The following is a 12,854-nucleotide window of genomic DNA, read 5'->3' on the forward strand; positions in this document are numbered from 1 at the left end:
AAGGTAAGGTCATGTACAGATGTTGTGTGTTGTTGACGGTATGGTCATGTACAGATGTTGTGTGTTGTTGACGGTATGGTCATGTACAGATGTTGTGTGTTGTTGAAGGTGTGGTCATGTACAGATGTTGTGTGTTGTTGACGGTATGGTCATGTACAGATGTTGTGTGTTGTTGAAGGTGTGGTCATGTACAGATGTTGTGTGTTGTTGACGGTATGGTCATGTACAGATGTTGTGTGTTGTTGACGGTATGGTCATGTACAGATGTTGTGTGTTGTTGAAGGTGTGGTCATGTACAGATGTTGTATGTTGTTGACGGTATGGTCATGTACAGATGTTGTGTGTTGTTGACGGTATGGTCATGTACAAATGTTGCATGCTGTTGAAGGTGTGGTCATGTACAGATGTTGTGTGTTGTTGAAGGTATGGTCATGTACAGATGTTGTATGTTGTTGATGGTATGGTCATGTACAGATGTTGTGTGTTGTTGAAGGTAAGGTCATGTACAGATGTTTTGTTCATCATTCACTTGCATCAAAGATGCAGGGGAGTTTGTATCTTGCATCCAGAAAAATATTGTCATTGCATGATGAGCACTGCATTTCCATATATTAGGTATTTTCAGTGGTTGAAAATATTTTGCAATTTGAGCCCCAAAAGGTAGCACATCACTCTCTGCAATTTTAATTTTTAATTAACCCCAAAATGTGAATCATGATTTGTAGAACAAATTTTCAATTGCCAACTGCCAACAAATGAGGTGCAAGGTAATACAAAATATGAATGTTATTATGTTTATAATTTACACTTTTGTTACAATAAATAAAATCTACCTTGCTACCAACTGACTGACCAATGTATACATGGATATACATGTATGTGTAAAAGGAAGGAGAAAATGCAACAGACCAGATCGATATTTGAACCAGAGCCCCCTGAATTTTAATATAATGATATAACATTGTGTAACAAGAAAGGAGAAAATCCAACTGACCAGGAAAGGGAGGAATGTAGTGGTCAGACAGGTTCAATAGGCGGTGGCTAGATAGCTCAGTTGATAGAGCACCTGACTGGAGATTCAGGGGTCACGGGTCTAGTCTGTTGCATTTCCGCCCTTCCTGTTACATTTGGTGCCGTAGACCAGCCTCTGGAAGCAACAGGTGAAAATGCCTGCCAGGGATAAAGATCCTGGGTTGGTGTACTCAAGATGTGAAGACATTTAAGGAGGGGAGGAATGTAGTGGTCAGTCGGGTTCAATCACTGGTGGCCAGATAGCTCAGTAATAGTAGACACCTGACTGGAGATTCAAAGGCCTGGGTTTGAATTCCGGTCTGGTCCATTGCATTTTCGAGATCTCCTTTCTGGGTACAATTGTAATAAGAAAAAATGTGTAATTTGATTTTTCAGCATGGTACTCCACATAGATTATAGGTGGCAGAGAGCATATCCTTTTTGATTTCTAGAGATCAAGGGCATATTAAATCTAATATCAATTGTTGCTTTAGACAGCTACTCCATGAATAATGTTCTAGCTGTTGTGAAGGAATGTTTGATGTTTGTTAAAGTCACATGACAGAGTTTGAAAATTAATGTTCTCATGCTTGGTTTGGTATACATAAAAATATGTTTCTTTACAATTCTATGGAAGATTTACATTAATATTCTTGCATTTTCAGTTACTCCCCAGCAACTTTATACCAGCGCCAAGTAAGATTAGCACCACACTAAGACCATTGATAGAAGAATCCAACAGCCAGGCCAATATCTCTTTGATAACCCAGACCCCTCGGAGAGTTTCATTCTCAGAACCGACTGAAGACCGCATGAAGATGTCGCCTCGGGCATCCACAATGCTTGCAGACCTGGAGAAAACTGTGCTTGATGAGGACATGAAGACCGAAAATGGCAGCCATGTTGGTCCATATGATGAGGAATCTGGAAACGAGGCCGATGTTGAGACTTATGGTGACTTCCTGTCACTGCCTAGCAACTCTCGTCTGTCAAACTACAACCCATCCCTGACTCGAGACCAGTTTCAGAGAGACCTATCGCGCACTATGGCAGAGCATCTCGTTCAGGCTGCACTGCTTGCTGGAGCCAAGGATAATACTACAGCGATGGTTATATTACTACCAGGGTGTGGAGTATAATACACATATTATAATTTTATGAGAAAAAATTTGTTTGAACAATTTATTTACCGATTCTTGTACTGATGGGCTGTGATATAACTTGTGATTTTATTAAACACTACAGATTTTCAATGCATGTACATGCAACTGTCAATAAATGTTGAATTGTTGATTCTGAATTTTATTACATGTACAGTAAACATGGTGTCAGTGAACATGTTTACAATGAATTCACACTTAAAGCAAAGTGATTTTCATTCCCTGTAGTTTTAAAACATGTGAACTTACTCTGGATATAAAGAATTATATTAATTCTGAATCTTTTGTCTGTCCCCAGCTGTCGCTACGTGAGCTGCTGTATACATATATACCATTTTATGAGGTAGTAAGGGCTAGATTTGTTAATGGCATAATTTGGCCCCGCTATTTTGAAATTAGCTTGTATTGAATTTTTGACCGGGTTGCACAACGTACATCCGGCTTATAGTATGGTGAATGGTAAGCGGGCGTCCCTGTAATAGGGTGCCTACTTTGTATACCGGTAATCAACTCCTCTCACACCTCTAACTTGACATTCCTCATACTTTGTACAGTTGTTATGGACACATTGAAGATATGCATGTGTCATTTTGAAAGTGATCAGACATTTTTTGAAAAATTTATGTGTAGTTGAACTTTGTCATTTTTTAAGCATGTCTTGAAGAGACAGTAGTGCTACCTATTTTTGTAATTAACTCCTCTTACAGCATTTATTTGTAATACTCTTACATAATCTGGTATTATTATAAATGCATACGAAAATCCAAAGCATCTCCAGGGTAGACTTCTTAAAAACATTACATACTTGATTCTCTACCACAAATACTTTTTATTTTACCTGGATCCATATACTGCTGTTTCTATGATAGATAACACATTTTAAGACTTGCCCAGCCATTTCTATTCTTGAATTGATTTTTATTTTAATTGTAAAGATGAGGTTTGAATTAATATATAATCATACAAATATTTCTTCCATTAAGTTAATTTGCAGAAGTGTAGGGCATCTGAACATTGTACACTTTGTTAATTTCTTCAAAACAAATTATGTATTTATGATCGATATTTATAACACCACAAAACAATTTTACTGTAGTTTATCAATCATTGATAAATGCCATTGTAAACCTGACTGTTTTTATAAAATCGTATCCAAGGTGGATACTGTAAATTGCTAAATATACACGAGAAATTTATTATCACGTAATTTCACGAGGAGCATCACTTTCGAAATAAAATTATTCACTTTTATTTTTATATTGCTAAAATACATGTAAAAACTCTTGATCAACAGACCATTCGCGAATTTACGCCATCGCGATTTGACTATAGACTCATTTCACCATATTAAATAAAAGTACTCGCGTAAAATAAGGAATCTACAGTACGTACATGAAAAATAAGTCAAAATAAAAAAAAAAAATAAATATTTTGCTTGATTTTAACAGTTTGGGAATAATTGCACAGATTTTGACACCACAACATGGAACAACATCAAATGAGAGACAGGAAGTGGACGTGAATCCTATGATTTATTGGTCCTTTACCCATCTTATCAAAGATTTCGAAAAATGTACTGGACCTAATCATATTCTTAGTGAACCTTCCTCTTTGTTTGATCATTAACTCATCGACTGCTATTTATATATACATATTCTCCGATTCAAACAAATAGTGATTTCACCCACTTGATTTTTACTGGTAATTGTTGGTAAAAGTGAATGTGAACTATTTTTTATCAATGCATTATTATTGAATACATGCATTACATTTGTTTTGATCAATCAGGAATTTGACATTGTCATGGAGTAAAAGTTTAAAGAGATAAATTTTGTCTTGTAATAATGACAACAAGTTACTACTGAAGTGATGGGATAATATGTCACGATAAGTGCGATGTTCATAATCTTCGTTTATTGGTATTAATATCTATAGGGGTCACATTATGATCATATTGCATGAACAGGAAATGACTATGAAGCAGTGTTATTTCAGAGGCTTTTGAACTTTGAAAGAGGATCATTACTTAAGTTATTTATATAAATTTTATGTGTTCGCTGTTAATATGTTGTTTAACGGTCACAGACATGATTTTAAATGCACTACAATGAGAATACATTTTACACACTGTGAATTATACTAAACAGGAAGACTCATTAAGTCATAATGTCGGGCATTGAATCAAGATGAAATTGTTCAATTCGATCCTCAGCCTACAACATACTCTTTTAATTTTGCTATCAATTTTTAAAAAAGGAAGTCAAATTTCAAAGGTTTTACAATTTATTGTATAAACACATAATGTAACGACATTTGTAAGAATTGTATAAAAAGTGCCACTTACGAGATTTTATCACAGGAAAGTAAGATCTTGTCTAGTACAGATTAATTTGTTACTTAAACAGGAAGCGACTCTTCTGTGCAGTTCACAGTTATGCTACCTGGTACACTTAATTAAAAACATTTCAAAGGCTCGATCACACTCAAAACTTCGTCCAGCAACATGATTAATGATTTAAAATGTATATATACATGTAATAAACACACTGATCTATTCCAGAAAAAGGGTAGACTTGATACTTGCCTCAGTGCTACCAACTGCCTTTGATTTTTCAATAAAACTTCAATGTTTTCTTCAGATACATTCTTTTTATTATAATATTCAAGTTACATCACTCAGAGAACTGCCCCTGACTGACTTGTCATTTAGATTATTGACATATTGACACCCTCCCCCCTCTTTTTTGACCTCGTGAATTGTGGCTGTCACACAGCAAGAGGATGCTCCTTGGAGGCTATTTTTTGTGCCTGAATATCGTCCAACACACTGCGGAATGATTCCACACTAACGTGCCCCTTGGGGTGTTGGGAGGCAGCAGTCCTGTATAGCTGCTCAAAATTCTCTCCCGTCATCAGCACACCCACACTGGTGAAAATATCCTGAATCTGCAAAAGTGTAAAAAAAAAATTAAAAAAAAAAAATTAAGATAGTGATAGAATATTAGGTTACTGATAATTTATCATAATTCATTAGTGTCAGAATTAAATGCAGGGGCCTGTTTCTTAATAGTATCTTGGTGATTAGTTAAAGATCTTTAATAGTGTAATTATATAGGGTCCTGGTCCTGGTAACTGCAGTTAAAGAGCTTGTAACAGTGTAATTATATAGGTCCTGGTGACTGGTTAAAGATCTTGTAATAGTGTAATTATATAGGTCCTGGTCCTGGTGACTGGTTAAAGATCTTGTAATAGTGTAATGATATAGGTCTTGGTGACTGGTTAAAGATCTTGTAATAGTGTAATTATATAGGTCCTGGTCCTGGTGACTGGTTAAAGATCTTGTAATAGTGTAATTATATAGGTCCTGGTCCTGGTGACTGGTTAAAGATCTTGTAATAGTGTAATTATATAGGGTCCTGGGGTCCGTTTTACAAAAAGTCGTAAATCTTAAGTCCTAATAGTGTAATTATATAGGGTCCTGGTCTTGGTGACTGTTTAAAGATCTTGTAATAGTGTAATTATATAGGTCCTGGTCTTGGTGACTGGTTAAAAATCTTGTAATAGTGTAATTATATAGGGTCCTGGTCTTAATGACTGGTTAAAGATCTTGTAATAGTGTAATTATATAGGTCCTGGTCTTAATGACTGGTTAAAGATCTTGTAATAGTGTAATTATATAGGTCCTGGTCTTGGTGATTGGTTAAAGATCTTGTAATAGTGTAATTATATAGGGTCCTGGTCTTGGTGACTGGTTAAAGATCTTGTAATAGTGTAATTATATAGGGTCCTGGTCTTGGTGATTGGTTAAATATCTTGTAATAGTGTAATTATATAGGTCCTGGTGACTGGTTAAAGATCTTGTAATAGTGTAATTATACAGGGTCCTGGTCTTGGTGACTGGTTAAAGATCTTGTAATAGCGTAATTATATACTGGGTCCTGAAGTAGAAGTTGTGAGAACTCTGTAATAATTATACTGTGTCAGTCTGCCAATCTATCAACATTTTTATATAATCCCAAATTTTACTGATTTACTCATGATAAAATGTTAAAGGAGAAAACTGTTTCATGGTCAATAAAAATAATTTTCTAGAGACAATTCCTCAATGTTTTCTTTTGTAATTACTTGAAGGCTGGGACAAATGTTTGCTACCCTGAATAAATTAAAACGATAAAAAGCTGTAAAAAAAACAACAAAAAACCCCCAAAAACCACTTCCACATTTTACCTGTTACAACACCAATATTCCTAACACAGAATATTATCTAATCAGAATTTACACATAGTGGATAGCTACAATTTAGTAATATCACAATACTTTGTGTAAGAACACTCACCTCTTCTTTACTTCTTGGTAATAAGAAATCTTTTTCTTGAACACCCCTCCTGCTGAAAATAGAGGGGTTCACGAGACCATATGCATCAGACTCGTCTCCATAGTTTTTAGTGTCGCATACTCGCTTGATTCTTGGTGCACGTAAATCTGTCCTAATGGTTGGGACACCATAGGCTCTGTAACCTGTAAAGATTATAATGAAAAGGTCATTCAAATGAGTTCAAATTGCTGGTAGGTCAACAAATAGATTGAAATCGTCTCCAGCATTCAGGGGGAGATTTTGAGATAACTTCCAAATCAAGGACATCAGTATTAGATGCTAACCTTGTGTGGATACCCCACCCACTACAGCGTTGATCATGCTACTCTGAGTCCGATGATCCCCAATGGCCTTGTCAATCTGCTTCTGGAGAACTCGGGGGGTGCTCTCAGCGCTCTGAGGAGATTTGGGCTGTAGGTCTGAGGGGTTGGCCAGATCTAGTGTAGTTTCTGCTCGTGATGAGGATCGAGCACTAGACTTTCTAGACTCTGCAAGTTTCTCCAACTCTGTGAATAAAGGTGTATAATATATTTCATATACTAATTGTTATGTATTTATCACTGTGAGAAAGAAGAATTGTAAATAAATCACTCATTGTCAAAAAACAATCACCTGTCTTTTCAGGGAAACCGGATTTCATTTTATCTTTCCAGTTGAGAAAATTGGCAAATTCAATGTAGTCAATGTTGCCATCTTTATTAGAATCGCAGAAGTACAGGAGTTGTTCTAACAGCTCGGGCTCCACGGGGAGGTGATACTGAAGACAAGCTTCTCGCAAATCATGGATATCTATACAACCCTTGTTTTCCTGACAATGTAAAGAAGCAATGTTGTTAACTCCAACCAAAGAGGAAATGCTGTGTAAATCTAGGAATCAAATAATAAATAAAACACACCTTATCATAAAACTTGAAAGCCTGGACTAAATCATCAAAGTTGTGATAGTTAGCTTTCTTAAGGTGTTGTCTAATGGCAGCCAAGATGCCCCTCTGTCTATCTTTGCCTCGGAGGTACTCCCCTGGGGTCCGCTGGTGTAACAGGTCTCCTGCTCCATATTCATCGGGTTTGACCAGGATCCCAAATGTATGGTCTGGGGCCACTTTTAGCGTGTCCTTAATACTGAATACAGGATCATTATTAGCACATTCCTACACTGCTACATTGATCTCATCTAGCTAAAGATGAAATGTGAATAGAAATTATGGGATTCTGATTGTACTAAATATAGATCACAGATATGAAAATATAAATTTTATCATGGTTTGTAACTATCGTAGTGGTAAATATATAAAATTTTACCATCTTTCAAAATTTGCGGTCACTGTTTCTGTATACTGCTATGCACCTAAGTTTCTGTGTACATGTAATTTTATACTTGCAAATCATGCACAGTATTTTCCTGGTTACAGATTGTGTGTTTAGTTTTACAGTCCTGGATTATGCAGGGTAATGATTATTTATACTTATGGATCATACACTGGCAGTATTCTTATGGTTACAGATTGTGTTGTGTAGTTTTATTATCCTGGATTATGCAGTGTAATGATATACTTACGGATCATGCACTGACAGTATTTTTATGGTTACAGATTGTGTGTGTAGTTTTACAGTCCTGGATTATGCAGTGTAATTATTATTTATACTTACGGATCATGCACTGACAGTATTTTTATGGTTACAGATTGTGTGTGTAGTTTTACAGTCCTGGATTATGCAGTGTAATGATTATTTATACTTACGGATCATGCACTGGCTGTATTTTTATGGTTACAGATTGTGTGTGTATAGTTTTACAGTCCTGGATTATGCAGTGTAATGATTATTTATACTTATGGATCATGCACTGGCAGTATTTTTTATGGTTACAGATTGTGTGTGTAGTTTTACAGTCCTGGATTATGTAGTGTAATGATTATTTATACTTACGGATCATGCACTGACAGCTATATTTTTATGGTTACAGATTGTGTGTGTAGTTTTACAGTCCTGGATTATGCAGTGTAATGATATACTTACGGATCATGCACCTGTCCAAGCTGAGGCTGAGTTTTCTCCCTGAATTCATCTACTCTCTTGGAAACAATTTTACTGGCTTTCTCCTGTTGTGTTTCATGTTGCCATTTCATTGTAGTTTTCACCATCAGTCCATCATTGTGATGAGGAGTGGGAATACCAAACCGAGAGTTTGATTCGTAGCCTGGTGAGACATAGCCCCGGCTGTGTCTTTCTCCCACATCAAAGTCTGTGTGTGACCTTTTGTACAGCTCATGCCCCACAACAGATTCATTCTCAACTTCAGCATAGGTCTTGTTTGGATTAATCAAACCGCCAGCTCCACTATCTGAAACAGTTGATATTGGGATTCTAACATACTACTGATACTATAATAATTGGTGAAGCAGCTTTAAATCATATTCAAATCTTTAAATGAAGTACATTCTGACAGAAAAATTTACCAAGTTCAGTGGGAACACCAAAGGTAAAGGTGTCCCTGTTGAGACCTCTAGGGAGACCAGTGGATTGGTCATGTGACTTCCCAAGAGGAGCTCGTTGGTGAGTGGAATAAATTCGCTCTTTTCTATCGAATAATCTCTGCTGAAACAGGGTTTTGTAAGCAGGGTTTACAATGGCTCCTGAGGAATCTGAGGGTTGTGTGTTGATACCATGTGTCATGTTCTCAGCCCACTGCTGGTGGGGATCCCCAGCCCTACCATAGAACACTCTCATCTGTCCAGCATCAGGCCTAACCGTGGCCCGGAACTTCCTGATCACATCTGGAGATGGTGGCTGTAAACATATAAACATTATCAGGTTGCATCCTTTTCTACATATTATAATATTTTTCTAAATTTGTCATGCATTTGTAGTGGTCAGGCGGGTTTGATCACCGGTGGCCAGATAGCTCAGTTGGTAGAGCCCAGGTTCGAATCCCGGTCTGGTCCATTGCATAGTCTCCCTTCTTGTTACACAACCATTGAATATATTACGTTCTCTAGGATTTTAATTCATGTTTTGGATACTTACTCGGTCATCCTTTGGCTTCATGCACTGCAAAGCTGTATCACCACATGATGTCAATTTACCAGCCTAAAATTAAAAAAACAGGAAGGGGAGTTCATTAGATTTTCTTTTAAATGATAATTTTCTTCATTCAATCATGTTTGATTGATCAGTCGTTCATCAAATTAAAATAAAATCTTGCGTATATATTGCTTGCGACACCAAAAATAAACAAATAATCCGAAGATATGCACGCGGTGCGGTTTAAACCCTATAATGTTCTCATGCATTTCTTCTATTTCGTTCACTTTCCAAACATAGATATACAGTGTCAAAAATACTTACGGGAGCTAAGGATGGATTCCAGTCTTTAAATTTTCCTGCATAAATGCCTTGCATTTGTATATCGGGTAGTTTTACTTGTGATGTCATTTTGAATATTAAATGAACTACCAAATATCGACGAATATAGCAGCGTTAAAAGCTGTCAATTTCCTTTGTCACCATAACTTATAACCCACTACTTTCTGTTGACGAGGCCTTAGCAACAAAGGTCAAAGGTTGTTTCCTTTGTCGTTTTCGTAAATTATAACTTACAAAGCACTTAAATTGATGATAAATAACATCTATGAATGTATTGAAATAATGTATCGATTAAATCAAGAGAAATAGGTAGAAATAGGCATTCGTTTTTGACAATTATTGAAAATACGAAACTAAATAGTTTGGGTAAATCTAGTAACCAAACTATTTAAACACCCCCTCCCTTTCCCGAAGCGCTTAAATATCATGAAAGATTTTTCACAAGTTTTGGTGTTAGCTTTAGTATGACATAGTTATAGAATTTCTTGTTTGTCTTACTTGTGATTTTTGTATATTTATATTGAAACGTATTTAAAACAAAAACAACCTGGCATCCCTGTCTTTTGTCTGCTAGTGCTACATTGATTTTCCTTTATATTTGTAATGGCGGAAATGAATGATCGACAAACTGTTACAAATCTATGTAAACTAAGTAAAGTTTCTGTAAACAAATGAGGGTCATGTAAAATGCATCCAATTCAATTTTCTGAACATAACGTACATTTGATATGGTATTTAAAGTAAACCTATACTCAGCCTACGTCACCAGTAAATGCGGAACCACGCTTCCGTTTTTCGAAATGTGATTTTTAACGATATCCATTTGATTTTTACATGGCGATACGAGATATGAATATCTGATATCGATTCCTTCCTAGGTGTTCTTATCTTCTTCAGTGGATTACCAGGCTCACAGGCCTTATTGACTATATGCTGTGGTAAACAATGACCCCCCCCCCCCTCCTCCTCGGTAATTTGGGGGGGGGGGGGGGCAGTAAAATATTTCAGAATACTTGTATAGTATGAAAACTGATTAGAGTTAAGGATTTCTTTTTAAATTCAAGTTACGTTTTCGTAACTCGTGGTGACAAGAAAATTATCTTGAAATTACGAGAGAGAGAGAGTATATAATGATACAATAGCCTGTTCCTCCTCTAAGTATGTAGTGTACTATGATTGTATCAGTTCACGGGCTTATAGACCCTGCCTAATACTAGGCCTTTAGTAAAAACGAAAGTAAATTGTATGACGTATGCAATTTGTGTGTGTTTGAGTTCACGGAACTTCCGATTGTATCAGTTCACGGGCTTATAGACCCTGTAATGAAATGTAAATGGGTTGCCCAATGCAACAGTTGAAAGTAATTGAATATGACATAGTATAGGATGTTCTATCGTTAAACTGATGTAATTTCCTACGACGGGCCTCTCCCGAGACGCAGTAAGATTATTCTAACTAACCCCCCCCCCCCATTTTCCAGGGTTTCTCGTGTTTTATAACTGAAATTAGTATATATCATATATTGCATACATTTCCTCAGGATCTTTAGCCCGTGTTTTAATACAGTCAGATTTATAATAAAATATCAGAAGTTACTTGTTCAATATCAATGTAGTACATTCAGTGATGAAAGTTCTGCCACGATGTACGTCTAGGTATGTCGGACTGACACATCTGGATTCTGAAAATGTTCATCTCCTTCGATTGGTGAGTAAAATTTAACCCAGCCTGTAGGCCTACTTGTAATTGAAGCAGAGGCCACTGACAGATTTCCAGCTGTCTGCCCACAAAAAATGCTTTGAAAATAAAATAACGTATAATTGAACACCCTGAATTTATAGTCGGCAAGAGTATGTACCTGTAAATACAGCCATTTTGAGTAAAATATTCGGAGTTTTACTCAAATTATTTTGTAAATTTGTGGCGAAAGGGGGTGTCTAAGTCTGTCATTGCAATTTCTTTTATGACACGATACGTGCCTATACATAATCAAGTAGATTTCAAGGGGGCTAAAACGAATAAAAGAGGGAAGATACAGAGACGTCAAAAGCATTGTATTAGGGGGGGGGGGGGGGGAAACTTACCTATCCCCCAGAGAGTACATTTGAGAATATGCCCCCCCCCCCTTCCGGGATGACACAGGTCTATGAAAAATAATTTATATCAGTCTAGCAATATTCAACAAAATTAATAAAAAATATTATTTAGTTACCTATTTTACTGCATTTTAAACATATCAGTTGATATTAACAATCCTAGCTTCATGCTGCAGTGTACAAAATGATTTGCACGTCCAGGTACTTTGGAGAAAGTTACCCAATGATTGCAATCTGGTTTATTTTTGAAAGAGTCGATTGGTGGTGGTGGAATAAATTTAGCCCTGATAAAACAATGAAAGCGTTGATTTCCTATTTTAATTGATTTTTTTTATTTTGAAAAGAGGGGGGGGGGGCATTTTACATGTATGCAAGATCTTCTCACCACAGACACTCGACGTTTTAAATATCTATAATAAAAAAAATTGCCTACAAAATAATTATGTCAGTCGTTATTGGATACATATGTAAACAAATGAATGTCTGGGTGATTTCCAATTTAATTTTTAAAATCCCCCCTCCCCCCGAAAATCACTCCCGACTCGATCAAGAAATTCTTCTTCTTTTTTTCCATTAACATTTTCTAACTCACTCGTACAAATGATTTCAACTGTTCTCGATTTTGAACAGCGCCCATACTAATATAACTATATATATTATATATGCGCAGTCTGACTGTGTTACTACCCGGAAGTTGTCATATTCACACTAAATGTAAGAATACAAAGAGAGATAACTCACGTTTTCGGAAAGGCCTTTTATCATCCTCACAACGTCAGGCCGCGAGTGGACTCAGGTTATCTACACCAACGATCCGCCTCAACCTCCATCAGAATATTCGCTGTTGAC

The 12,854-nt window shown here is 36.4% G+C and overlaps 2 protein-coding genes across 4 annotated transcripts in view; one reads left to right on the forward strand and one right to left on the reverse strand.

Annotated features, from left to right (window-relative positions):
* The window catches only part of LOC125678351 (protein phosphatase 2C-like domain-containing protein 1), a 39,067-nt gene extending 36,765 nt beyond the window's left edge, over window positions 1–2,302 (forward strand). For all 3 annotated transcript variants that reach the window (XM_048916770.2, XM_056155321.1, XM_048916771.2), the window contains one exon: window positions 1,677–2,302. In XM_048916770.2, the coding sequence (XP_048772727.1) occupies window positions 1,677–2,150 (474 nt within the window). In that variant the 3' untranslated portion in view covers window positions 2,151–2,302. The remainder of the gene's footprint in view (window positions 1–1,676) is intronic.
* A 2,134-nt stretch (window positions 2,303–4,436) lies between these two features.
* Window positions 4,437–10,847, reverse strand: LOC125678353 (EF-hand domain-containing family member B-like). Its single transcript, XM_048916775.2, has 9 exons — window positions 9,892–10,847; window positions 9,571–9,633; window positions 9,003–9,333; window positions 8,563–8,887; window positions 7,443–7,665; window positions 7,159–7,354; window positions 6,831–7,052; window positions 6,508–6,689; window positions 4,437–5,117 (listed from the first exon to the last, which is right to left on the reverse strand). The coding sequence occupies exons 1-9, from the start codon at window positions 9,976–9,978 to the stop codon at window positions 4,938–4,940; spliced, it is 1,809 nt and encodes a 602-aa protein (XP_048772732.1). The 5' UTR covers window positions 9,979–10,847; the 3' UTR covers window positions 4,437–4,937.
* Between the last annotated feature and the right edge of the window lie 2,007 nt (window positions 10,848–12,854).

The sequence above is a fragment of the Ostrea edulis genome, chromosome 2 (assembly GCF_947568905.1).
Source record: "Ostrea edulis chromosome 2, xbOstEdul1.1, whole genome shotgun sequence".
NCBI lineage: Eukaryota > Metazoa > Mollusca > Bivalvia > Ostreida > Ostreidae > Ostrea > Ostrea edulis.